Source organism: Cornus florida, unplaced genomic scaffold (genome assembly GCF_030987335.1).
Source record: "Cornus florida cultivar Cherokee Brave unplaced genomic scaffold, ASM3098733v1 CherokeeBrave_3.0.0_Hap2_Chr05, whole genome shotgun sequence".
Lineage (NCBI taxonomy): Eukaryota > Viridiplantae > Streptophyta > Magnoliopsida > Cornales > Cornaceae > Cornus > Cornus florida.
In genome coordinates this window covers 87,711,991-87,738,277 of record NW_026775575.1, presented here as the reverse complement: position 1 = coordinate 87,738,277, position 26,287 = coordinate 87,711,991, and the positions used below count along the sequence as shown (strand labels likewise).

At 35.2% G+C, this 26,287-nt stretch overlaps 3 protein-coding genes across 6 annotated transcripts in view; 1 reads left to right on the top strand and 2 right to left on the bottom strand.

Moving 5' to 3' along the window:
- Positions 1-14,439, top strand: part of LOC132307427 (protein ENHANCED DOWNY MILDEW 2-like) — a 31,084-nt gene extending 16,645 nt beyond the window's left edge. For 2 of the 3 annotated variants that reach the window (XM_059805180.1, XM_059805181.1), the window contains exons 14-19: positions 867-908; positions 9,692-9,802; positions 12,733-12,804; positions 12,914-13,032; positions 13,169-13,232; positions 13,419-14,438. In XM_059805180.1, the coding sequence (XP_059661163.1) occupies positions 867-908; positions 9,692-9,802; positions 12,733-12,804; positions 12,914-13,032; positions 13,169-13,232; positions 13,419-14,195 (1,185 nt within the window). In that variant the 3' untranslated portion in view covers positions 14,196-14,438. Of the gene's footprint in view, positions 1-866; positions 909-9,691; positions 9,803-12,732; positions 12,805-12,913; positions 13,033-13,168; positions 13,233-13,418 lie in introns of all 3 variants that reach the window. The other variant, XM_059805182.1, reaches the window with a different exon arrangement.
- Positions 14,440-14,449: 10 nt separating this feature from the next.
- On the bottom strand, positions 14,450-17,746 carry LOC132307428 (cold and drought-regulated protein CORA-like). Of its 2 annotated transcripts, XM_059805183.1 has the most exons (5): positions 17,127-17,746; positions 16,775-16,918; positions 15,858-16,007; positions 15,275-15,382; positions 14,450-14,953 (listed from the first exon to the last, which is right to left on the bottom strand). In XM_059805183.1, exons 1-5 carry the CDS (start codon positions 17,230-17,232, stop codon positions 14,712-14,714), a joined length of 750 nt encoding a protein of 249 aa, XP_059661166.1. In that variant the 5' UTR covers positions 17,233-17,746; the 3' UTR covers positions 14,450-14,711. The 2 variants fall into 2 exon arrangements, with proteins under 2 accessions (XP_059661166.1, XP_059661167.1); XM_059805184.1 differs by lacking the exon at positions 15,275-15,382.
- Positions 17,747-17,976: 230 nt separating this feature from the next.
- LOC132309643 (uncharacterized) lies at positions 17,977-22,628 on the bottom strand. The gene is made up of 3 exons (XM_059807932.1): positions 22,520-22,628; positions 22,150-22,338; positions 17,977-18,026 (listed from the first exon to the last, which is right to left on the bottom strand). The coding sequence occupies exons 1-3, from the start codon at positions 22,626-22,628 to the stop codon at positions 17,977-17,979; spliced, it is 348 nt and encodes a 115-aa protein (XP_059663915.1).
- Between the last annotated feature and the right edge of the window lie 3,659 nt (positions 22,629-26,287).

Sequence of the window (26,287 nt, the reverse complement as noted above, 5' to 3'; positions counted from 1 at the left end):
AATCTCTTGTTTTTCACATAGTGAGATCTTTTGTCAGATCTTCACCATGGGCGAAAGCTTTATGCCTAACCACGTAAATCTTCGTATATTGTGCGGTGTATGTTTTTTCTGTCGTGTTTCTTGATTGAAATCTGTTGGTTCACATTGTTTGTCATAACAGGTTAGTTTGTAGAACTTGTATTTGAAGGAGAACTTACGTTGGCTGTCAAGCAACAAAGATTCAAATTGTAGGACTTCAGTAGAACATGCATATCTATTGTATGCAGTTATTCTCTTGAGAAACTATGTACTTTCATCTCTTCAAATATACAAACGTTGAGAAAAAGACATTGGTAATTTAGATAAAATAGAATATAGAAGATTTAAGACTGCCTCAAAGTATACTTTTCCTCTTTGATGAACTTATTGCGACTGACTTAAATTTATTGCTACTGGTTAGGTCTTGATTACCCAACAATAAAGGGTATTGACTTAAGGCTCCGCCTGTTTCATCGTTTATGAGATGCATGCCTTTATTAGATCTTCTATGTAGAGAACTTTTTTTCTGTTTGGATTAGATAGATTTAGAGTTAAATGAGAATGCTTCAGAAACCTTTCACCTGCTGTCTGCAATGTAACTTGAACTTTTAAAGTACTACAATTACTTATTCTGTCAACAAGCTTATGGCATTCAATGTAGTTTTGTGGTTTTGACTTTTGCCTTATCTGGATTGCTTGCAGTTAAGGCCCTCTCCAGAGGGATCTCAATAAAGATTGTCAATCCATTTTACAGTTGTATAGTTTAGTTCTCTGTGTTTGCTACTGTGTTGTTGCTGCAAATATTTGATAGGCAAGACCGAAGTTCATACAGTGAGTTTTTTGTGCAGATAGTTGATAGGCTCCATTGGTATGCACAAGATGGTGACATGGTAAGAATTATTTGCATTCTTTTTTGGGGTATATGAATGTTGTAGACAATTAACAATGTGTCTTTTGATCAAAGTGTACTGCTATAATTTATTTTCTGTGCTCTTTGGAAGTGACAATTTAAACTGCGAAATACATTAAAGTTATTACTACATTATACCTAAATTTAGACATTTCCTCTCATGGGTTCGCCCTCCTGGGGAAAAGATTAAAACTAAATTATAATGTTTGATCTCTTGATAATCCTGGGCAACTAGGTGTTGGAAGCATTAAGATACCTTCGCATTGCTAATTCGGTATATACATTATAGTTTTGTTTCTTTGAATTAAATATTGATTTTATTGGGTAACCTTTAATCAGAAATCATAAATCTAGTTTATTTTGACTCTCCCATTGCCCAAGACCGGATGTGAAAAAGAGTTGGGTTGGTGTCAGAGACAAATCTTTTATTCTCAATTAAATAAAGAATACCAAAATAGTAAATCACAATAGTTGGATCAAACTTGTTTCTGCAAGTCAAGTTGATTTGCGTTTTCTTTGAAGATGTGACCGTAAAACTGATTGAATATCACATGTTGATTTGGATGAACGATCCTGATGAACTTGAATCATGCACGCCTAGGTCAAGGTAAGATTGACTGAGTAGACTCTGGATTTTAGGACTCTGAATGGATTAATATTGACTTGGTTGACCCCATTGAACTTGGGCTACCAAGAGAAACATTCCGGCATGATTTCTATATATATATATTTTCCGGGTAAGTGAATTTTAGTATGATTTGAAGTGTAAAAAAAGTATTTTATCTGAAAAGAATGCTTCATTTGATGTCCATGATCTTAACGATCAATCTATTGAAAGCAGTGATGAATGATCTGCTCCTGACAAGAAAAAAGCTCCAAAGGTAGCTCCCATGGCAGTAGGGGTGGGTATTCGTTTAGCAGCCGGGCGTTCAGAACCAGCCCCGAGCACTTCTACATAAACAATTATAGCACGATTAGATATATTTTGACAGAATGTGAACAATTGATTGATCCATTGAAAATGGTCAGTGAGTCAACAGTAAATTATTGCAAGGCTCTAAATTCAACAATAAATCTTATAACTTGACAATAGCTCTGAGATTAGGATTGCTGATGCTTTAGCTGTTGAGCTGTTGACCGTTTCACTTTAGGGTCAGAAGCTGATAGCTGTTTATATTTTAAAGTATAATCCTTTTATTCTTCTTCCCACTGATATATACTTGGATATTTCCAACAAATGGATAATCAATCTGTCACTTTCTTTTTAGCATTTGTCCTCGGATTCTGTTTTATATTTTTCAAGAAAATTTTCCTCAAGAATGTTTGCAATTATATTTGTTGGAAATCATTTCTATAAGTTGACTCAATGATTGTGGCAGACTTATTGGGTCTTCATTATAGGCTAATGTTTAGGGATTTTATTTTTATTTTGATTTGATTTTTATTCTCTTTCCATATTTGTAATTTTCCTCTTGTATATAATGATACTCAGGCTCTCAAATTGAGAATACCATTTTTACCAAATTACTTTTTGGTATCAGAGCCTCAAACCTACGCCTCCCCCACCCTTTCTCTTTCACCGCCTCTTTTGATCTCTCTTTCTATCTCGTCACAGCTCCTTCCCTCTTCTTCAGGTCGCTGTTGCGAAAGTCTTGGGGGAGCCAATCTCCTCTAGGGTCGACCCCTGTTGGAGTATTCCCTTAGTCTTTTTCATGCACTAAGGGTCACATGACGTGTTTGCAATTTTTTAGGGCTGCTGGGATATTCGGCAGCATTTTCGGATCGGACTGCCGTGTCTCCGGCTTCTAGGTTTGATCAAAATCAAGTTTATTCCTCCTTTATTTGAAATTATTGGTGATTTGTTAAATCGTTCTATTTAATATTATGATTGATTCAAGTAATAATAAAGAAACTTTCTTTTTGGCGCAACACACACTGGCTCAACGAGTTACTAATTTGTTGTTGAATGGCCATAATTTTGCATCATGGGCTTGTTCCCTCCGCCTTTATGTTGGTCGAAAAGGCAAATCAGGGTGGTTTTTTGGCACTGAAAAGATGCCAGATATTAAAGATCCTAAATATGCTTAGTGGGATATGGACAATTGTACCATTTTAGGATGGATGTTTAATTCTATGGAGAAATGAATTTATAATATATTCATGTTTTATGACTCTGTTAATGACTTGTGGAATGCTTTGAATCAAATGTATGCTCATTCTAGGAATAATGCTCGTATTTTTGAGTTATACCAAGATATTGCTAAGGTCTCGCAGGAAGGCCTGAATTTGTCTGTAGCTGATACTTTGGGAATTTTATTTTATTTTATTATTTTTTTTTGGGATAAGTAATTACTTTGGGTATTTGAGATATCGTTGGGAGGAACTGGCTCAATATGAGCCTCTCAGTGAATTTCCTCTCGAGGCAGCCTCTCTTCTTGTCAAACATCTTGATCGTCAGCATACCTATTAGTTTTTTATGGGATTACGCCCATAATTTGAACCACTTAAGTTTTAGATCTTGAATGCATCACCAATGCCATCCCTGTTGGAAGCCTTTGTTACTGTTGATGGTGAAGAACACAAGCACCGTTTAATTCAGCCCTCACTTGTTCCTCTACTAGTGTCTGAGCCTGTTGGGGATAGTATGGCTTTTGCAGCCAACTTTGGATCACGTACTTCTGGAGGTTAGATTATTTGTCACCATTGTGGAGGGGTTGAACATGTTAAGGCTCGCAGCTTTAAACTTCATCCTGAACTAAAGAAGAAATTTTCTAGGAACTGTTTATCTGGAACTGGTTCTTTTCGTACTGCTGTTGTTGCAGAGACTCCTGTTGCTACTGGTGGATCTACTGTATATCCTGGACTGAGCCAGTGTCACTCGCAAATTGGGCAGATCCAAGACCAGCTTGGCTCCCTTGCTTCTAAAGTTGGTGTTCCTTCAGTTGCTCCCATTGCCTCTATTGCTACAAGTACTCTTGCTGCATTTCATGTTAAGGCCAAGCAGCTTACTTGGGTTCTAGATTTTGGGGTCAATGATCACATGACTGGTGAGTTATCAGTTTTTTCTTCCAATGTCATACCTGTTATCCAATCTGTATATCTTGCGGATGGCTCTACATTTTACATTCACAATAAGAGTGATGTTTGTCTGTCTCCTGATATTACTCTTTCATCTGTCCTTCATGTACCTAAATTTGCCTTTAACCTTTTATCTATTAGCCGGCTTGCAGAAAACCTCCAATGTGTAGTTATATTCTTACCAGATCACTGTCTGTTACAGAACCTTTATTCGAAGATGATTTTTGGCAGGGGTTATGAGCGTGATGGGCTTTACTACTTTGGGGAACCATAAGGAATGGGTTTTCAAGCTTCTGTCCTACTTGCTTCTAGTGCTTATGATGTTTCTTTTCGCACTTTTGGTTTTGTGGCATGCACGTTTGGGGCATGTAAACTTTCAGTATCTATGTTTATTGTTTCCTTCGTTAAATAAAGCATGTAAGGACCATAAGTTTCAATGTGAAGTTTGTGAGCTTTCTAAACATACTAGAACTAGCTATATTTCTCATATGAGTCGTGCACCTAGTATGTTTGATCTTATTCAATCTGATGTTTGGGGCCCTTCCCCAGTTACTGCTTTCTCTGGGCATCGATATTATGCGACATTTATTGATGATTATTCTCATAGTTGTTAAAGGTGCCGAAGGCGCCAACTCAAGGCGACTGCCTTGTACTAGGCGAGCGCTTTTTAGGATGAGGCGCAAGGCTATAGGCGCTGTAAAGGCGTGCCTGCTTGAAACGTATATGTATTTTTTACTTTTTTTGTTATTATTTTGATTGTGTATGGGTTTATTATTTGTTTATTGTTAGTTTAGTTTTTATTTATTTATTACTACACGACTACAAAAGAAAAAGAAAAGGAAAAAGGAGAACCAATTACCAAAAAGCAAAAGGACAGAGAACTGAGAGAAGTACGAGCCCGGAGCCTCATCTGCGAAGCTTGGAGTCTTGGATCTGCCGGATCTGCGAAGCCGGTAAGTTCTCCTTCCCTCTCTTCTTCTTCTCTCCTTCTTGCTTCTCGGATCTCTCAGTCTCAGACTCTCAGATTTTTTTTTTTTTTTCAATTCTGCTTCTTCTCTCGGCAGTCAGCTCTCTCGAGTCTAGGCTCTTGCTCTTCTTTTATTTTTATTTTTTTATTTTTTATCTCTATTTTTTTATTTTATTTATTCTTCTTCTTCTTTTCTTCTTCTTCTCTCGAGTCTTTTTTTATTTTTTTCTCTATTCTTCTTCTCTTGAGTCTCGGCTCTTCTTTTAATTTTTAATTTTTAATTTTTTTTCTCTATTCTTCTTCTCTCGAGTCTCGGCTCTTCTTTTAATTTTTAATTTTTCATTTTTTTTTCTCTATTCTTCTTCTCTCGTCTCGGCTCTTCTTTTAATTTTTAATTTTAATTTTTTTTCCTCTATTCTTCTTCTCTCGTCTCGGCTCTTCTTTTAATTTTAAATTTTTGTTTTTTTTCCTCTATTCTTCTTCTCTCTTCTCGGCTCTTCTTTTTTTTTTTAAATAGCATATCATTGTTGTAGATCATTGTCTTTCCTGGTATATACTTGTACCTGCATTTGTCAGTGCAAAAATTGACATGTTTAGCCGTCACTGTAACTTTGGAATTTGGGCATAATATGAGCTCTTCTTCTAGATATGTCATATGATGTTATTGCTTCACCTGTTATGTAATTATTCAGCCTTTGTTCTTGGTTTGCAGAATGAATAAACTCTTATAAGCAATATGGACATAAAAGCATACCTTTTACTATATATCATTGAAAAATTAAGAATTTAATTAAATTGTTAAGATTTCCTAATTAAGATTTATATTTAAATTGTCAGTTTGAATAAATAGCATATCTTATTAGAACAAGTTGTAGATCATGTTATGCTGCACCTTAATTTCACCTGCTTCTATATCGGCAGCATCATCACCTTCATAGCAATGCTCCATATCATTTGTATTTTCCATTAATTTATGTCATTCATTGACAGACAAAAGAGGAAATTCGATTCCTTGCCGGTTTGCAGTTGAAATAATCTGTCTAGTTGGTGTCAACACATATTTTATTTATATATATAAGTTGAGATCGAAATAATATATAAATAATATTCTGCTTTTTGCATCAACACTGCTTTTTTTATTTTTGCATGAAATAATATTATGCTTTTTGCATTTTGTCAAAGCTCTTTATTTATTTTTTTAAATTGAAATGTTAATCTTTATGTTAATATGTTTGATTATTCACTGTTGAACTCAAGTACTTGATTTAGTTGGTTTTGGCATCTTTATGTTGAATATTGAACTTAAGTAATTCATTTAGTTGACTTTTGCATCTTTATATATACTATTGCATCTTTAATACTTTATTGGGTGGGTTTTGTTTTTTTTTTTTTCAACTTGCGCCTTGCTTCAGTCGGGCGCGTGCCTGGCCTTGCGCCTCAAGCTCCAGGAGGCATTTGCGCTTTTGTGCGCCTTGAGCCTTTAACAACTATGATTATTCTCGTTGTACTTGGGTTTATTTACTGAAAAAGAAATCTGATGTGCTTCTTTTAGTTACCCAGTTTCTTCAAATGATCAAAACCTAGTATAACATTGTTGTCCGTAATATTCGTTCTGATAATGGATGTAAATATGTTTCAAATGAGTTCCGGACTGAACTTAATAAAAAAAGGGATTTTACATCAATTCACTTGCCCCTACACTCCTGAGCAAAATGGCGTGGACTGAACGCAAAAACCATCATCTTATGTTTGTGATCTGATGTCTTCTGAGTGGTATGCATATGCCTAAATTCTATTGGCATATGTCTGTTCTTATAGCTGTTTTCTGATTAATCGTACTCTCAGTCGAGTTTTTGGTGGTAAGGCCCCACTTCAGATTCTCCAGCCTGGTTATACATTGTTTCACCTTCTGCCTTGCGTTTTTGGCTGTACTTGTATTGTTCATAACCGTAGTCCTTCTCGTCATAAACTTGATGATAAATCTATTAGGTGTATTTTCTTGGGGTATTCTGCTATGTTAAAGGGCTATCGTTGTTATGATCCCGTGGCCAAACATATGTATTATTCTCTTGATGTGACATTTCATGAAGCTGTTCCTTTTTATAGTACTAATTCTGTGGTACAACATTTTCTCTCTTGTGGTCTAGAGAAGGAGATCTCTCCTATTGCCTGTCCTGTTCCTCTCTTTGAAAATCACACTGTACTGGAATCTCCTTCTCCATCCATACAGGGTTCCCCTCTACCTTTGTAGGTCTATTCTTGTCGCCATCGCACTCAACCTCCCCTGCCAGAATCATTTTCCGAACCAGGTTAGGTAACTCTCTTTCTCCCGTGGCTCCTACCATTCCTGAGCATACATCCCGTTATCTTACCCGTGATCGTCACCCTCCTAAATGGTATAGTTTCTCTAGTAGCATTAACCACCCTATTTCCCAGTATGTCTCCTATGATGATCTTTCAGGTGCATATAAATCCTTCCTGGGCAAGATTGGGACCGTTTCTATTCCTAGATAAGTGTCAGAGGCCCTCCAGGATCCCAATTGGGTGTCTGCCATGATAACAAGAATGGATGCTTTACAGCGTAATAATACATGGGAACTTGTTGCTTTACTTGCTGGGGAGAAAACGGTTGGCTGCAAATGGGTCTTTACTGTGAAATACTTAGCCGATGGTTCTATTGATCAATATAAGGCTCGATTGGTGGTAAAAGGCTTTACTCGGATTCCGGGCAAAAACTTTGGTGCTACCTTTGCTACTGTGGCAAAGTTGACGTATGTGCGACTGCTTATTTCCTTGTCTGCTGCCCATTCTTGGCCTCTACATTAGTTATATGTCAATAATGCATTTCTTAATGGAGACTTACTTGAGACTATATATATGGATTCACCCCCTGGATTTCGGGCTGAGGGGGAGTATGCTGAGAAAGTCTGTAGGCTGCGGAAATCTCTTTATGGTCTGAAGTAATCTCATAGAGCTTGGTTTATTCATTTCAGTGATGTTGTTCTATCCATGGGCTTTGTGCGCTGCCACTTAGACCATACTTGCTTTATCCGATGTCGTTATGATGGTCGCTGCATTATGTTATTGGTATATGTAGATGATATCATTATCACAGGTGATGGTGCTTCAGGGACTGCTCAGGCAAAACTTCATCTTCAAAAGTCCTTTGATGTGAAGGACATAAGTCCCCTTTGATATTTTCTTGGATTTGAGGTTGCTAGATCCCGTCGTGGAATTTCTTTATCTCAAAGGAAATATGTTTTGGATCTTTTTCCAGATACTGGCATGCTTGGGTGTCGACCTGTTTCCACTCCTATGGACTCCAATCTCAAACTCTCTGTTGAGTTAAGTGAATTACTTCCAGATCTGTCCGTGTATCAACGTTTGGTAGGTCGTCTTATCTACTTGACTAACACAAGGCCCGATTTGACATTTGTTGTTAGTGTGGTTAGTTAATTCATGCATGCCCTTCGCTCAGCTCATATGGATGCAGTCTACCATATTTTGAGGTATCTTAAGTCGTGCGCTGGCCTTGGTCTGTTCTATGCCTCAGAAAATCAGTCTGGACTCTCATGCTTTACTAATGCAGACTATGCTGGATGTAAGACAGATAGACGTTCTACCTCTGGCTTCTGTACTTTCTATGGTAATCATCTCATATCATGGAAGAATAAGAAGCAAGCTATTGTCTCCAGATCCTCTGTTGAAGCTGAATATCGAGCTATGGCTCAAGGTACTTGTGAGCTCCTTTGGCTTCAATCAATTTTGGGAGAGTTGGGTCTTGTAGAGAAAGGTTCTTCAAGGCTGTTTTGTGACAATAAATCAGCCATTATGCTTACTTCCGATTTTGTCTTACATGAAAGGTCAAAACATATTGAGATAGACATCTACTTCATTCGAGAGAAGGTTCGATCAGGTATCATTAAACCTATTTTTGTTCCCTCTTCAGAACAGACTGTAAACGTGTTCACAAAGTGTGTTGGGCCTTCTCTTCTCTAGTCTTCCATAGTCAAGCTGGGCTTGGTCAACATATTTGCTCCAGCTTGAGGGGAAGTGTTGGAAATCATATATATAAGTTGACTCAATGATTGTGACAGACTAATTGGGTCTTCATTGTAGGCTAATGTTTAGGGATTTGATTTTTATTCTGATTTGATTTTTATTCTCTTTCCATATTTGTAATTTTCCTCTTGTATATAATGACAGTCAGGCTTTCAAATTGAGAATGCCATTTTTACCAAATTACTTTTATATTTATATGGAACAATTCAATCATCTTTTGTTACTTATCTCTGCAAAGGGAAGTACAAGGTTCAAGTCTGTGAACTTCCTAACTTTACTTCCTATTTGCTTGTCTGAACCAGGCTTGACCTGAAGTTATATAGTCGGTAAAGAACTGTAAAATGTGGAGTAGGGACTGTCAGATTGTGAAAAGTATATGTTTGCAAAGAGATTCTTTGAGTTTAAATTATGAAGCTCCTGAAATCTTGTATCCTCAAAGAATTTGTACAGTAAATTTTCTATATTTATTTAAGAGCTGGGGAAATTTTTAAACACGAAAGTGATTCTCCTGTTGTGGAATAGCATCTTGTTTATCGTTGTTGGTATTGTTACTAATATGCTAATTTTTTTTTTTGGGTGAATGGGTAAGCTTGCTATGCTATTCTTGTTTCTGCTATTACCATCTTTATACAAAAGCAACATTTTTCTTGAAACAGATAGTCGACTTCTGCTGCGGTTCTAATGATTTCAGTTGCTTAATGAAAGAAAAGCTCGACAAAATGGGGAAGAGGTGCTCATTCAAAAATTTTGATATTATTCCACCAAAGGTGGGCATTTATTCTTCTTTTACTATTTCATACAAAATGGACTCTAAACTTAAGGCAGATTGTATTGGTTTGTGAAGGTGGAAAAATATCACAATATAATCATGGAGTCTATCAAAACTATGATAAAGATTTGCTTCAATAGTGCTGATTATTTATAGAAAATTTACAAAATGAAGAAAACCATATCCTCTTAAACCTTGTTTTGGTGTTCATATCTTATAATGTTTCAAAATATTAAAGAATTCTTTTATACACTTTCTTTTGTTTTTTGTTTTTCTCCTCTCTCTTTTATGGTCCTTTTGTCTTTATTTGGGGAACTTGAGTACCTCTTTCTCTTAATACAAAGTTTGCTCCCTTATAAAAAAAACTTATGTTTGGCTTGTTTCCTGTCTAATACTTAGTTTATTCTTCTTACGATCCATGTTGCATGGACTCTAGTATAGTGAATTCCTTTATACCCCTTTTCGCTTATGGGTCCTTCCACCTATTTTTATTTTAATGTAAGTCACTGGGTAAATTTATATACTAACATCCATTAAGACTTATATTTAATTCTAAGTAGTAATGGACAAATTTAATGTTTCAATAGACAATTAAATAATTTATATATTCAACTAATATATATGTCATCTACTATAGATGAACACTTTATCAAATCACACCGGTGGATTTAATAAGAGCAATTCATTTAAGAATTGTTATTCAGGGGGAAAAATCATTTAAGAATTTTTGGAATAACATCTTTGTTTATTAAAACAAGTGTGGATTCCATGTTGAAGTTTTATCTTTTATATATATAGATTTGATAAGTAGAGATTGCATCCTAAATGCATCCATATATCTGCCCAAGAATATATTTCCTGATGGTTAAGAAACACTGTTACACAAATCAGTGTGATAGTTGTTAGTCTCCAAGTGAATGTTCATCTGTTCATTCATGACCGAGAACAAAAGAAGTTTAAGAGGAACAGAAAAAAAAAATGTCTCTATCTTTTTTATTCTCTAGTCATTACTAAGCTTTTTCTACACCTTAACCTCAGGGCATGTTTTATGATTAGTATGACACCGTAAAGTACACTTGTATGAATGCAATATAATAATAAAATTATTTCCGAAGAATATAATAATAAAATTAATAGTTTATTAAACCAATAAAGTAAATATACATTGACTTTTATGGGCATATGTGTGTAATAGTCGGGGGTGTGGGCACCGACCATTCTCCAGCCTGGGTGCTAAGAACTCATGGAAACTTCCATGAGTTTACTTTCATCATATTGTGCTTTAAAGTAGCAAATTAGGCATGATGGCGATTTATTATTATTATTTTGGGAGAAGGGAGGGTGATCGTTATTGCTTTCATGTTTGGATGGGTGATAATTACTGTAGCAGCAGTAGCGGTGGTTTGTCAGAGATTGTTTGCTGTTTGACGGTGGATTATTGTTTATACAATGATGGAAGGGTTTTTTTTTTTTTTAGGATCTATGGTTGAAAAGGTGAGATTTTATTTAGGGTTGAAATGAGATGATATTGCATGAAGTCATAAATTAACGTGAGTTTTATAGTTTATCTTATAAAGAAAATATATATATATATATATATATATATAATTTAGGAGCTTCCAATGAGCAAAGGGTTTCTTGTACTAATTCTGGCTCTACAAAAAAGGTCAAACCATAACTACGTACCTCAAAAAATCTGAACATGAAATAAAAGTAAAAAATCACTACCCAACCCGCACAACGTAGATATTGTCCGCTTTGCACTCTCTTCTCTCAATGCTCATGGTTTTGCTCAAAATGCGTCTACATGGTTAAGGGGCGTCCACACATATAAATGCCAGAAACCTCTCCTCCCAGGCAACATGGGACATCACAATCACCCCCTCTTGGACTGGACGCTGGCCTGCCCCGCATGGGCTTGTGCATGCGCCTCATTTCCAGTTGGGGATCACTCTGATACCATCCGCCCCGCCTCGCCCCATATAGATTTTGTCCACTTTACTCACTCCTCTCGATGCTCACGGGTTTGCTCCAAAACGCGTCTACATGGTTAAAGGTGTCCACACATATAAATGACAGGAACTTCTCCCCCAGGCAATGTGGGACATCACAATTAGGGTGTTAGACAGCTTGCCTCAACTTGAATACTACTAGATAGGACCAAATGCCACCTTCCTCCCTTTAAAAAATACTGTAGAGTTGATTCACCATTGTGAGACTTATCTCATGCAACATGGAAATTAGATATTACCCTGTTGTTCACATCCATTGTGTGTGTTGGAAGGGCCAGACTAGGTACATACTAGAGTCCCGCTTAATTTATGTTTTCATTTTTCATAGCTAGAGCTTTTACTGTTGCACAGCGCAATGCCCCTAAGATCAAAAGTATTTAGTGACCCCCCTATATCACAAGAAGGAATAGATGTAGTTGAACCCTAAATAAGAAGAACAAAAATATGTTCTTTTGTCACTCAATAACAAGTGTTTCTGTTTTTAGATGTTCATCTTTAGGGATTGGGCATGGATGGAAACAAGACTGTTCAGAAAATCTCTAAGATTTTTATTTCACAGTTGCTACATTATGTGCCTGAGAAGGGACGATATTTAAACAAAACTTTGTTGTCTTTCATCAGGTTGTGTACAGATATATTCATATATATGGAAGTTGGTATTTGTATGGGTCTTATACATATATATATATACATATATATATATATATATTTGCTCATAGTTTCATGAATGTTGCCACTGTTTTATTATTAATATGGAAGGGACTTGCATATATTTAGCAGTTGCATTTATTTTTTGGGTTCTTTTTTTCTTCATTTTTCAATCCTCTTATCTATGGTAATTCCAGCCAGGGATTGCTTTATTTTTTGTGCTCGGGGTTTATTGTTTATTTTTTATTTTTTTTATTTTTTTTCCCAGAATAAATTTAATTTCAAGAAGAGAGATTGGATGAAAGTCCGTTTAGGAGAATTACCTGTAGGACCTCCATTGGTAAGAGATTAAATGACTTGTTCTCTAGTAATTTAGCAGAATATCTGGATCTCAAATCACTATTGTTGGTGATTCACCTTTTCTTCCTTATTGTTACTTCTTTGAATAGATCATGGGGCTTAATCCTCCTTTTGGTGTCCAAGCAAGCCTTGCCAACAAGTTCATTGACAAGGCTCTCATGTTCAAACCGAAGCTTCTCATTCTTATTGTTCCAAAAGCAGCACAACGGTAAGCACCTCACCCTTCATATTATTGCTCTGCCTGATGGAAGCTGAAGTTGACAGCTTGGAGTTGCTCCCCCCCCCCCCCCCCCCCCCCCCCCCTCCCCCCCCCCCCCTCTCTCGTTTATTTGCTGCGTTACCAGACTTGAAGAAAAAGAACCTCCATATGATATAATTTGGGAGGATGATAGGTTACTCTCAGGCAAGGTACGATTGTACAAAAGCAAGCAGTCACCTCATTTCTTTTTCAATTTTTTATTTTATTTTTTTGGGTAAAGCAAACACGGTCATTACGTCATTACAGCATTTACCTCATGTCTAAATTTGATGGATCTTATAAATTGTAAAATGAAACTCTCAAGTGGCTCATTTATTCTTACTCTTTTTTTATAGTCATTTTACCTACCTGGATCAGTAGACGTGCATAACCAGCCGCATTTGGATCAATGGAACTTGGAACCACCACCACTATATCTCTGGAGTCGCCCAGATTGGACCGCAAAGCACAAAGCAATAGCTCATGATCATGGCCACTCATACAAGAAGCAAAATGAGATGCCTGCAGAAGGAAACAATGTTGAATTGCCTCTTAACAAATTTTCAGTGGAGGAGAATCATGATCGTTATGGTGATTTCTCCAATATAATGAATGGATATGGTGATATCGGTAACATATTGTATGATGTTCCTGAAGAACTTTATGATACTGAAACTAAAGCAACTGTCCTTGACAAGCCGGTAAACAGCCAGTATTTTGGTGATGGCAGCTGTGGATGGAACAATCTGTCTGAATATCCAAACGAGATGCAGGACGAAGGAAAGGACATATTTCTGAATGAAGCATCACAGATGGGAAAACTGGACAGTGGGGAACCTCTGCTAAACGAAGAAGATATGTGTGTGGACATGGACGTGTCAACTCCGACAACTCCAACATACTCCCCACCCAACAATACAGACCTCGGAAACTATTTTGAAGACAAACCATATGTAGCCCTTGACACTCCCACAAAGATGATTACTACAGAAGAAGGTCTTCATCATCTCCAACCGAGCTTTTCAGGACATCATTCGGAGTTTGGAACAGAAAATACCAGTTTTCCTAATGCCACAGAAGGGGAGTACGGGCAAATGAATGAAACCTTTCCATATGGGACATATTGGGGGTGAATTGACACTAGTCACTAGTTATGGTTTCAATAGCAGATCTTTCTACGTGAAAGGTATTGTGGCCAACTTAAATCAGTAGTTAACATGATTGTCTTGAGTAATGTTAACAATATACCTTGTTTAGTCCAGCCTTTGTTGTAGTTATGAGATCAGCAAGAAAATGTATTTGCCATATATATATATATATATATATATATATATCACACAATGTCACACGCATATAGTTCAGAATCAAGACTGGAAAGTCTTTGGTATGAAAGTGAAGGACTATTTCATATTGCAGCGGACTTCTAAATTTAATTTGCAAGGACAGATCGAACCAAACATGGAGTTGTCTACTTGGAGTCAACATTTAGGGATATAACCCTGGGGCATGGGTGGGAACACACAACCCCCCTGCACCTTATTCATGTATTGCTCATACTCTAGCCCATGTATATTATTTATGAACATGGATATATGCATGGATGCATATATATATATATATATATATATAGGTTACATATGGAACTAGATTTAAGGCTTGGCTTTCATTTCTGTGTTGCCAGCTTCTTCTGCATCAGAGCAGCCAGGGCAACGTCCACCTCTGTGACGCCCTCCTCCACCTCTTCCATAACCACCGCCACCGCCACGTCCTCCTCCATAACCACCGCCACCGCCACGTCCTCCTCCATAACCGCCGCCACGTCCTCCACCGTATCCGCCGCCATACTTTGCATCATCTATCTGCTCATTTGTTTCATGATCAGCTGCCTCAGCTGCACACAGATCAATAAAAAGCTTGTTATATTTATTCTACATAACTATAAACAGAGTCTGGTTTAAATGATTTCTCCTTAAAAATATATAAATAAAATAAAAATTATCCCAATTGTTTGAATAGTTATTTATTATAGTATCCTGAAAAAGTGATGATACTCCTTTGGATGTGGGTTGGTAATCTAAAGAATATCACTCATCCAGTAAATTTAGTGACTAGTGAATACTAAATTGACATGCATATGCTAAGTTTGCCTTCTGTTTCCATTATACATACATACATACATACATACATACATATATATATATATGACTCTTACCAGCATTTTTGCAGCACTGCTTGCATCCATAGTAGCCCCAACCACCACAGCAGCCGTAGTAGCAATGGTCCCCATAATGATAATGATCGGTTTCTTTCACGGCATCCTCTGACAAGTTTATTTTCCATTTAATGCATGTGTGATAAAATACATATAATTATATTTTTTTCTTGGCATCTAAGCAACTCACACCCCCATTTCATCTCACTTGAAGCATGAAATCTGGACGTCTCTTTAGGTGAAAAATTATACCAAATAAGCGAAGAGTCCAGTAAGGCCTCTTCACCTTATTCTACACCCTCTTATTTTTTTTACTTTTTGTTCGGTAATAAAATTTCATTGAAGGGCTGTTGGTATGTATTGTGTACCGGAAGTTTTATTTTAGCCTAATACAAAACAAGTATTTTGTTAATTATCAAATTTATATATATGTGGCTGACTCCAATTGCATGTGTACTAGGAACTATACTTTAAAACATATATAGTGTGACAGAATATGTATATTATATATGTATGTTTATGATAACTTAATTTTTTTTTCAAAGATAGAAAAGTATTTTATATAATAACTGTGCAGGCTAACCTTTTTCAGGCATGGATTCAGTTTGGGCAGTGAAAGTTTGAGCCTCATTGGCGTTACTGCAGCACTTACTGCATCCCCCGTATTTTCTGTAACCGCCACAGCAGCCGTATCTGCACCTACCTCCACCTATTTGATCTGTTTCCTCCTCCGCTGCACAAGTTAATCAAAACAATGTCATACACACACACACACACACGTAATGGAAAATATGAACGCATAATAATCATTTATATATGAAGAGACTCTACATAATGGTCAACATGAAAGTATTCACATGCCAATTTACATTAACTTACCAAACAAATTAAAAGAATAATTTAAATTTTTTTTTTACATTAGTAAGCTTTTGAGGTGGAGTTTATACCAATGAGCTTATAAGAATTTACCTTTAAAATAAATTTTTTTATTTTTTTTAAAAGAACACTATTCCAAGAGTCTAGGGATTTGATGGCATATAATATTGTTATTTTCAGTTTCTCAGGTTTCCATTTTGTCCATAAGCTTGTTCTCCTCTAATATGATTTCACTTAAATACCAAATTCAAAAATAAAAAATAAAAAAAAAAGAAGAAGAAAAAAGAAACGAAAAGAAAAAGAAATATCTCACTCTAATTACATCTGTGCTATTAATGATTGTTGAGTGATATCTCCTCTACTTCTCAAAAAGAGAGAAGTGAGGGTTCAAGTCCCACACAAGTAAATAAAAATAAAAATACATGCGTAGTATATATGTATGTGAAATACTTATATATAATTTTTTTTTTAAAAAAAAAATTAATAAAATGTATGTGTCTTTGAAGTATCAAATAGGTTCCTTAAATTTGAAATTGAAAAAATTTTAGTACCAAGTTTGAACAATATTTCCTCCAATTTCAAATAGCTAATATGTATATATATAAAATTGTGCGAGCTTATAACCTTTTTCAGGCACAGATGTGGTTTGGGCAGCGAAAGCTTGAGCCTCATTGGCATCACTGCAGCACTTTCCGCATCCGCCATATTTACTATAACCGCCGCAGCAGCCGTATTTGCAGCGAGTATCTGCTCCATTTGTTTCCTCCGCTGCACAAGTTAATTAAAACAATATAATATATATATTTATAGTACTTGTAGTAATAATAATCATCATCATCATAATCACAATAAACGTTATAAAGCTTGCACTCGACTTATTTATTATTATTTTAAAATAAAAAAATAAAAAGAAATGACATAATCACTACTTTAAAGGTGACATGTAGGATTAATTGAAAATAAATGATGTACAAACTTTTTTTCACGTCTTGGGATGTCTCTTCTGCTGCAGTTGAAGAGATGAGAAGACTGGCTGCAAACAGAACACAAAGGAATACTAATATAAAAGCCTTGGAACTCATTTTCTCTCACTAGAAAGTACCTTTTTTTTTTCAGCTGAGGGATGGAAATACTAGCCCTTCACTTGACCTCTATATATAGGGGGAGAGGAGGATTTAGAGATAGTATGAGAGAAAGAGTCCCCAAAAGTGTAGGACGTAAGATTACTAAATAGGGTTGTGTCCTATATTGTTTAGGGTGTGGTTGTTTGTTGAAGGTTTTTTGGCTTTTCATACACATTTCATCAAAATCTTATCATATTTCATGATCAACACAAACAAGGATGTAGATTGATTCAACACAAAGCCAGGTGGAGGAACTTGGGCTACAATGGGACATGGAATGGTGGCATCTGGCAACTGAAACTAGAGACACCTCAAAAATAGCGGGAAAAAAAATAAAAATAAAAAATTGAGATTACTCCAAATGAGAGCTACCTCATGCCATGCATTTTGTTAGTAGGTGGTCAAATATTTCTGCTATATATGTGGTTTATAGCTTATGTCATTGTCTTAATATTAGTCTAACTTGGTCTACTTTCCACTCCTATCTTTATATATATATATATATATAAAAATATATATGAATATGTGATAAGATTCATGTATATCTGACAAGAGCAAGCTACAACTACAGATGCCAGGTTTTGATGCATGTCTCTACAAAATATAAGAAATGATGGGCTTTGGGCAGTAAGGTTAGGTTGTAAAAGGATTGTTGGGCTTAGCGTTGCTTAGCTGGGTGTGGGCTTTGCCCTTGTCTTGGGCTCACTCGTGAGCGTTGCCCATTTTGTTAGATAGGTCCAATGCCGTCACGACTGCACAATATGTGAACAGTGTGAAAATCACAAGATCCAAAGGCTTGCGACACACAATACTCCAAGGGAGTTGCAAGAGTGCAACACACTACGCCGAAAACACAGCACTATTAAATCGAGAACACAACAACATTATATGTATATATATATATATATATATATATATATATATTACAGGTACAACTACAATTTTTTAAGGTTGGCTTCAGTTTCCACCTCCATTCCCTCCTTTTGCAACCTGTTTAATAGTAAATACAGCCACCGCGGCAATAACGTCAACCGCCATGGGATACCCATCATATCCACCACCTGCATGTATATGTGTGTATATATATATATATATATGTATATGCATGTTAGTTAGTACAATGGCCGTTGGGCCTGATGCATAGACGAGTATCTAAGTGCCTTGAAGTAGAGCCAGCCCTACCACCTGGTCTTCCTCTTCGCATCCACCATCTTTTCAATTTCTCTCTTCAATGCGTGCATGTTAGCTGGTATAAATTATGGCCAAATCAATAGTCAACGGTGCTACAATTTCTCTTGAATTAACTTTACAACGTTAAGAACATTTTTTTATATATATAAAAAAATTTACTCACCCACATGTAGAGTTTGTTGAGACTTGAACATACCACTTATGTCAAGGCTGAACATAACAGATAATTAATGTACAATATATATGAATGGGCAATTAAGTTATATATGGTGACATAGTTGCACATGGAAGTTTGGAACATAGAATTGGTATTTGGGTCCATACATGATTTATATCAAAAGTGCACATTGATCATATGTACGCACTAAGTTCAACCAATATCTTTGTTTATAACACACAAAATTAATTTAAAATGTCTTTTTTAGACTTTTTTTACACGGGTGATATTATGTCATTAGGGTCATCAACCAATTATATTTTGCCACATGAAAAAAAAAATGCATTTATTTAGTGGGTTCTATTATTATGTGTTAACAACTAATTAGTTGATGAATACCATGTCATCAATATACTGGGATTATTAAAGTATTTCTCTTATCTAAACACCACATTAAGTAATGAGAAGAAAAATGAACAATGAAAAACTAGAAATGGAAGAAATTATTGAGTACCGTGAGATACGTTAATATAGTATTCGATTCTATGCAGTAAGTAATTATTTTCTATTAACAATATTAGTGAGTGTTTATCGGATCAGATGAACGTACTACATTGTCGCTATTCCTCGAAAACCCAATAACTTTTGTGCTAAAGGAAATTGGTCACACATGGCCAAAGTATCCATTTTTCTTCCTCTGCTAACAAGAGTCCAACAATGCTTTCGGATATTTAAATCGTATTGAGATTTGTGGAGGCTAAATCATTGTTGAGGATTACATTCCAAAAGACTTGGACTAGTCTAACTTTTATGTACCGGTGCAACTAGACTCTCTCAAAATATTTTTGGCTATTGGGGTCAAAATAGACCGGTTAAACTAACAGCTAAACGGTTCAACTTTGGCAGAGAGATCCACAATGATGTTTTACATCAACTTGGACTAGTCCAATATGCCGAGAAGTGCGAAAATTAGTTGTTTTTTGTTTTTTTTTTTGGAGTCTCCAAAAGGGCATGAATCGTAGGGCAAGTTCTTTCACTATATATATTAGGTTTTGGTACCAACCCTAGTTGTACAAGAGGGGTGAGATCATTGTAGGTGCACAAGACAGATCAATAAAGAAATTGAGCGGAAAATTTTCCATTGTGTTCTCATGTCATCATTTATTTTTCTTCATAATTATTTATGTGTATTTTAGAGTTTTCGTCACAACTAATCTCAGACCATTAGATAATTTACAACAAATTCTTCGTCTATTACTTAAAATATATATATATATATATAGATATTACGATCCCACATGCTTCGGTGAGAGAGAATTGCCATTAAAATGTGTATATTAAATATATTGGTCCAATGATATATGGTTGGTTGTGGAATAGTTGATTTGTAATTAACTCAACACCAAAGCTTGTGATGCATTCCGTCTTTAAATCTTTTTCATTTTTAGGCAACATGTGGTATAAATAATAGCTAGAGAATTCAGCTTTTGTTTGACCTTTGAAACGCCAAACAACTGCCTCAATCAATATTCAATAATAATAATATATATATATATATATATATATATATATTTTGACGGAACAATATTCAATAATTGGTTATAATGAACTATGTGACCATTGACGGAGGGTACTCAATCAGCATTGAAATGGTGACAGGCAAAATGTTGACACTTTTGCATTTAAATTGATAAATTTTAGTATAAATTGAAAAAAAAAAAAAAAAGAAAGAAAGAAAGAAAGAATTAACTATATAAACTTTCACCTTTTTTTTTTTTTTTTTACTCCAAAAAAACTTCCACACTTTTTTATAAATTATCCCTTGACTGAAAAAATAATTCCTCGATCTTTCAAAAATCAATAAATAATACCCGGCTATTAATTTGTGTCAAATCAAAACTCATACAAAATTTTAATTTTTAGCTCAAATCTTGTTCGACAAAAATATAAATTCATTGTTTGTAGTTTTTTCTACATTATCATTGTTTTATTTACATTCACATATACACATGCAACTATAATATATATTATATGAATTCAAGAGATAAAAGAAAAAAAAAATCATTAATGTCTCCTCATATTTAATAAAAATACATGAACTTTACTCTTCAGTCATTTTCGTGTAAAATAGTAAAAATTAAAATATTGTATATATACATAATGACAAGAATGCCAAAAAGTATAATATCATTGTATATACTACTAATATTTCCAGTTGTCCATTTGTTTGATGTCAAATTTTATAACTACTTTTTCTATAAGTTATTAAAGCACTTATATATTTTGGTTCTTCTAGCAAATTGTGTTTTGACTAGTTAAAATATTATAATTTTTTCTTGGCACTTCTCTATTTTGTTCTTTCTGATTGTGTTTTGTTTAGTTAAAATATTATATTTTTCTTTTAACAATTTTTTTTTTTTTTTAATGCTAATTGTGGTTTGCTTTTATTTGGTTGATGCAAATTGTATCTTTTTTTCCCGGTAACGGGAGTATGCAAGATTTTGTCCCGACTAATTAAACCACTCGGACTATGTTTGTATCCTAATTGTATTTTGCTTTAATTAAATATTATATTTCTCTCTTAATATATCATAAGGTAACAATAACATATTTTCACAAAATGAAATTAAAATAATCATTTTTTTATTTTAAAAAACTAAAACAATTGTTGAATAAAATTAAATCTTGAACAGTGTTTTTTCGTTACAACTTCTTTTACATGAATCTTATGTTTCACTTTATTTATTTACTTATTTTTGTTTTTTGATTTCATTTTCCATAACTAACTAGGTTGTTTTTCTCATTTTTGGATTGTATGTTGCTCAATTATTCACTAACAAGAATAATATTATATATATATATATATATATATTACTATTAATTAATAAATTTTACAAGTTCTAATCACATGGTAGTAGTGACCTGACTTTGCAATTATAAGAATCTCGTACATTATAATTACCTTCTTTTTTAAGTTCTCTTCATTGCATTACTGTGACTTATTGATGATTTGCAAACTACAATAAACACATAATAAAACATGCATGCACAAGTTGATTTCCAAAATACATGAAACACATAATTAAATATCACTTAATACATTAAAAGCTTATCATTATAAACTGCTTCAAAATACATGGAAATCCAAACAGTAAATGAAATTGCCTTTCAAGGGCAACAACACATATCCAATCTCACCGGACACAAGGGCAAGGTCATTAGTACTCATGCCTTTATGTAAACTTCTAATGACCTGCTATTATTGCAATGCCACCATATAATTAATATATATAAACATTGTAGATATATAATTATAGATATATATATGGTGCTTCAATTGTGTGAGGCTTTGCTTCAGTTAAACCCTCCACGCCCACGGCCACCCCCGCCACCGCCACCGCCACCGCCTCCAGCACCGCCTCCACCACCTCCGCCAGCACCACCTCCGCCAGCGCCACCGCCGCCAGCGCCACCGCCGCCACCACCTCCTCCGCCGCCGCCACCTCCTCCGCCGCCGCCGCCACCACCTCTGCCTCCGCCGCCACTGCCACCACCACCGCCACGGCCACCCCCGCCTCCACGGCCACGGCCACCTCTTCCACCACCTCCACCACGACCACCACCACGTCCATATCCACCACCACGACCACCACTGCCGCCATACCCGCCGCCATACCCACCGTAGTTGGCATGATCTAGCCCATATGTCTCAGTAGCTGCACATAAACACGTTATTTAATGTAATGGGGCGCTAAATTGTTTTAGTTGCAAATGGTACTTAAACTCATTGGACATAATAACATGAAAACTAAGATGCATGAAAATTTGTGACGCAGATTGTAAATAAAATTACTATGTTGTGTGTGTGCGCGCAATGTACATGCAGCTTAAACTCACTCATTTTCTCAGGGGGAGTTTCAGCCAAGTCTCTAGCTGCCACCTCTGAAGTAATGAGAAGAACAAGAGCCAATAAAAGACCAAGGAAAAGAGTTGCCTTGGAAGCCATTTTCTAATGAAGGATGAGAAAAGTAGTATGTTCTCTCATCTCTATTTATAGGGTCAGAGAGAGTAATTGAATGTGTATAGTCATTAAAATGTATATATAATATATAGATATATACCTCCAACAGCAAACTACATCATGGCCTAGATACATACTGTAATATTGTGTATATACATTTTAATGACTATACACAATATTACAGTATATATCTAGGCCATGATGTAGTTTGCTGTTGGAGGTATATATCTATATATTATATATACATTTTAATGACTATACACAATATTACAGTATATATCTAGGCCATGATGTAGTTTGCTGTTGGAGGCTTAACTTTAGCTTTTAATTCATAAAAAAGTCAATATCATCTTATTAGCTAGTAATCAAATTCAATCTCGTGTGGGAAATTTTTTCTATGAGAGCAATACTTGCTAAGATATCAAAATTCCCACGCTCATGTGACATCGCAACTATTCAATCAAACAAACGAGAACCAAATTCACATGAGAGTGTCATGATAACATTTTCCTTTTTTGTAATGAATAGCAGTGAATGAAATGTGGACCATATTTCCAGTGGTTAGCCATTCGTTGTAGTCCACTCAACTTGTTTTCTTATAGTTTCATGGCCTAACCGTTGGGAACAGAGGCTCATATTCCTAGTCATGGACTTAATTAAGTTATTATTGAGAAGTATGAATGGGGAGTCATGTAACTTGTAAAAGCAGTCTTGCGAGGGTATAAGTTGTGGACAGTGGATAAAGAGAGTTTACGACTTTTGTAATATCTTTATATAATTATAGTAGAATATCCTCGTCTGACGTAGCTTTGTGTTTGGGTGAATTATGTAAATCTTGAAATACCTTCATTTGACGTAACTCTTTGTTTGTTGTGGCGTACTATTACAATTTAGTCAAAATGGACGCGTCCAAAATAGTGTTTAGCCTAAATAGACCAGTTCAATTGTCCAGACCAGTCCAACTATGGCAGATTCATGTTTGATAATTTTTGCATGTGCAGCCTCCTTCCACTTTCTGATGCACCCCTAACACTAACAACATGGGCTACACCTTCGTAGTACTTTTTTATTTTTAATATATATTTTTTAAAAGTAAACATGATTACATTGACAATACTATCGATACTTAATTAATTGAGTTTGAATATTGAATACGCTTAATTTCTTCTTTAAAGAAGAGAGATCATTCTACCTGAACTAATATCTTTTTGTTAAAATGATACCTTTCCCGCCAGGACGTACTCCAAAAGATGAAGATGCCCATATCAGAATCACATGAAGGAACACGAACTGTTGTTTCTCTATGCATGTCTGATGCGAACGAGTTGTTTGACAATGCAACCGTTGGGCCACCAGTTACGACTTTCTTTGAAGGGAGGGTACTACTCCAACTGCTCATTGATCACGTGCGAGCCTTGCGTCACTGCGACAATGTAATGACCTTGTCATTTTCCTTCCCAACTTTTTCCGAGTTTTCTTTTTTCGTCATTTTTCACTGTCTTTTCATTTTGTGTAACCTATCGGGTCGTGCTCAGATTTCATTTCGGCCTTGCATGCATTGATTTTACTTGATTTTCATGTGATACGCATTTTTACTTTTGTAGAAAAGCATGCTAGATGTTTACTTTTACCCTAGGGGCGTAAATGCAAATATTCTTGAAATTATGTTCTTTACTTGGGGTATTTTTTGTAATTATCTTTTGATGATATTTTGTATTTAAGGTTCTTTTAAATGTATCTTTTGAATGACACTTCATTTTGGGCTTTTTGGGAAATTCACTTTTTGAGTTATTCAGTATTTGCGTAATTTTGAAAAGTTTTCGAAAAAGTTTCTCGTTTTTAGTTCAAACCTTTATGATGGGATTATTTTCACTTTTTATGGATCTTGGCACTTCTGAAATATTTTTTCGGATTTTTATTCCATTTATTCGAACCCCGTTAGTCGTCAAACTTGTTCGGGGCATATCTTTTTGATCGGGACACGATTTTTTACTCTGTTTCTTCCGTTGATCTTAGAATTTCATTTCGAAACTTTTTCATTCACGGACTTTCTTCATTTGAGCGTGTCTTAACATATTTCACTTTTTAGACCCGGACAAGGCCAGTTCAAATTGTTCGAGACACCTTTTTGATCTATTTAGGGTATGTGGATGACAGAGAAAGTCATTTCACCTTTTTCACTTTCCAAAAATAGCAGCTATAGCCACCATTAGAGGAGTTTGGGGCTGCCCTCTCTCTCTTTCCTCTTTTCATCTACTTCCTATTTGATTCGCCCCTTCCCGATGAAGATTTTTTTGATGTCCTCGATGACGCTGTGATGTCTATCCGATCAGTTTTTAATTTGCAGCACTTTAATTTTTGGGGTGTGAGTTCAAGCTTGGATTTGGGTCTTGTCACAAGATCGAGGATTTCTTGCTCTCCTTGTTGTCCCTGTTATAACCCCGAAGTTTCATTGTATTTTGTGGAGTTTGATTTTTGTGTGATTTGAGATTTTCATCTCAAAGTGAGGTAGGGGGTGTTTCATATTTATAATCTTAGTGTTTTACATGTTTTTGAGGTTTATATAACTTGTATGCATGTTTAAAGTTTAGATCTAGAAATGGTTTTTATTTTAATTAAATGATGATTTAATTTTATAGTTGAAGCATGCTTAGATTTAATTAAGAATATGATATTTGGAAAGCTCATGACTTGTTATTCATCATATATTATTTTTGAAATTTTTTAATGATTTTTGAAATCTAGAGATTTTTAATTTATTAAGTTAATTAAAAATTAACTAAGTGTTTTAATGATTTAATTATAATTTTGATTTGTTATTTGAGTTATTCATGGTATGTTGCTTAATATGTGTTAATTTCATGTCATTTCGTGATATTTTGCAATCTAGAGAAATTAATTAATTTTTATTTAATTAGTCTCCATTTTATGTAATTATAATTTATTTGCATTCTTTGATATTTTCAAGGCCTATTATGTTACATGCCATGGTAGTTGAGGACCTAGGGCATGTCTTGTGTGTTCCCACAATTTGATTGTGTATGGTAATTGGTTAAGTGCATTAGTATATGTGTATATACTTGTTGAGTTTATGTGATGGCTAGGGTTCGGCTCTAGTACGGGAATAGGGTTTCCCTTAGTCACAAATGCACACCAGGTAGTTCCTTGTGGGTCGTAATTACCTAGAACAACTTGCTTGGTCTTATGACCACAGTCCTAGTCTTTCCGCTTGTTTGATTTTGCATTTCAATTCCAAGTTGTTTACTTTGTGAACTTATATTTCGTTATTTGGCATTTGAAATTTTAGTGTTACTTAATTACTTATTTATTGTGGATTATGATGAGGATGTTCTTATGTAGTTTAGGATGATCCCTTAGTCTTACCTTGGACATAGACGTTATGTGGCATGAACCACATCGATTGATTTATATAAATTTGTAAAAATTTGTAAAACTTTATGTTATACGCATGTTCATTTCCTACGAGTAACTTGTTTACTTACCCTCGTTGTTTGGATATTTTTCAAGTAAAGAATCATGTTTTAGGGATGTACAACATCCTCGAACTTGCTTTGTGGATTGATGAGTGTGGTGTACAACTTTACATGCATTGCTAGTATGATTTTGCCTTATCTTTGGTTAAT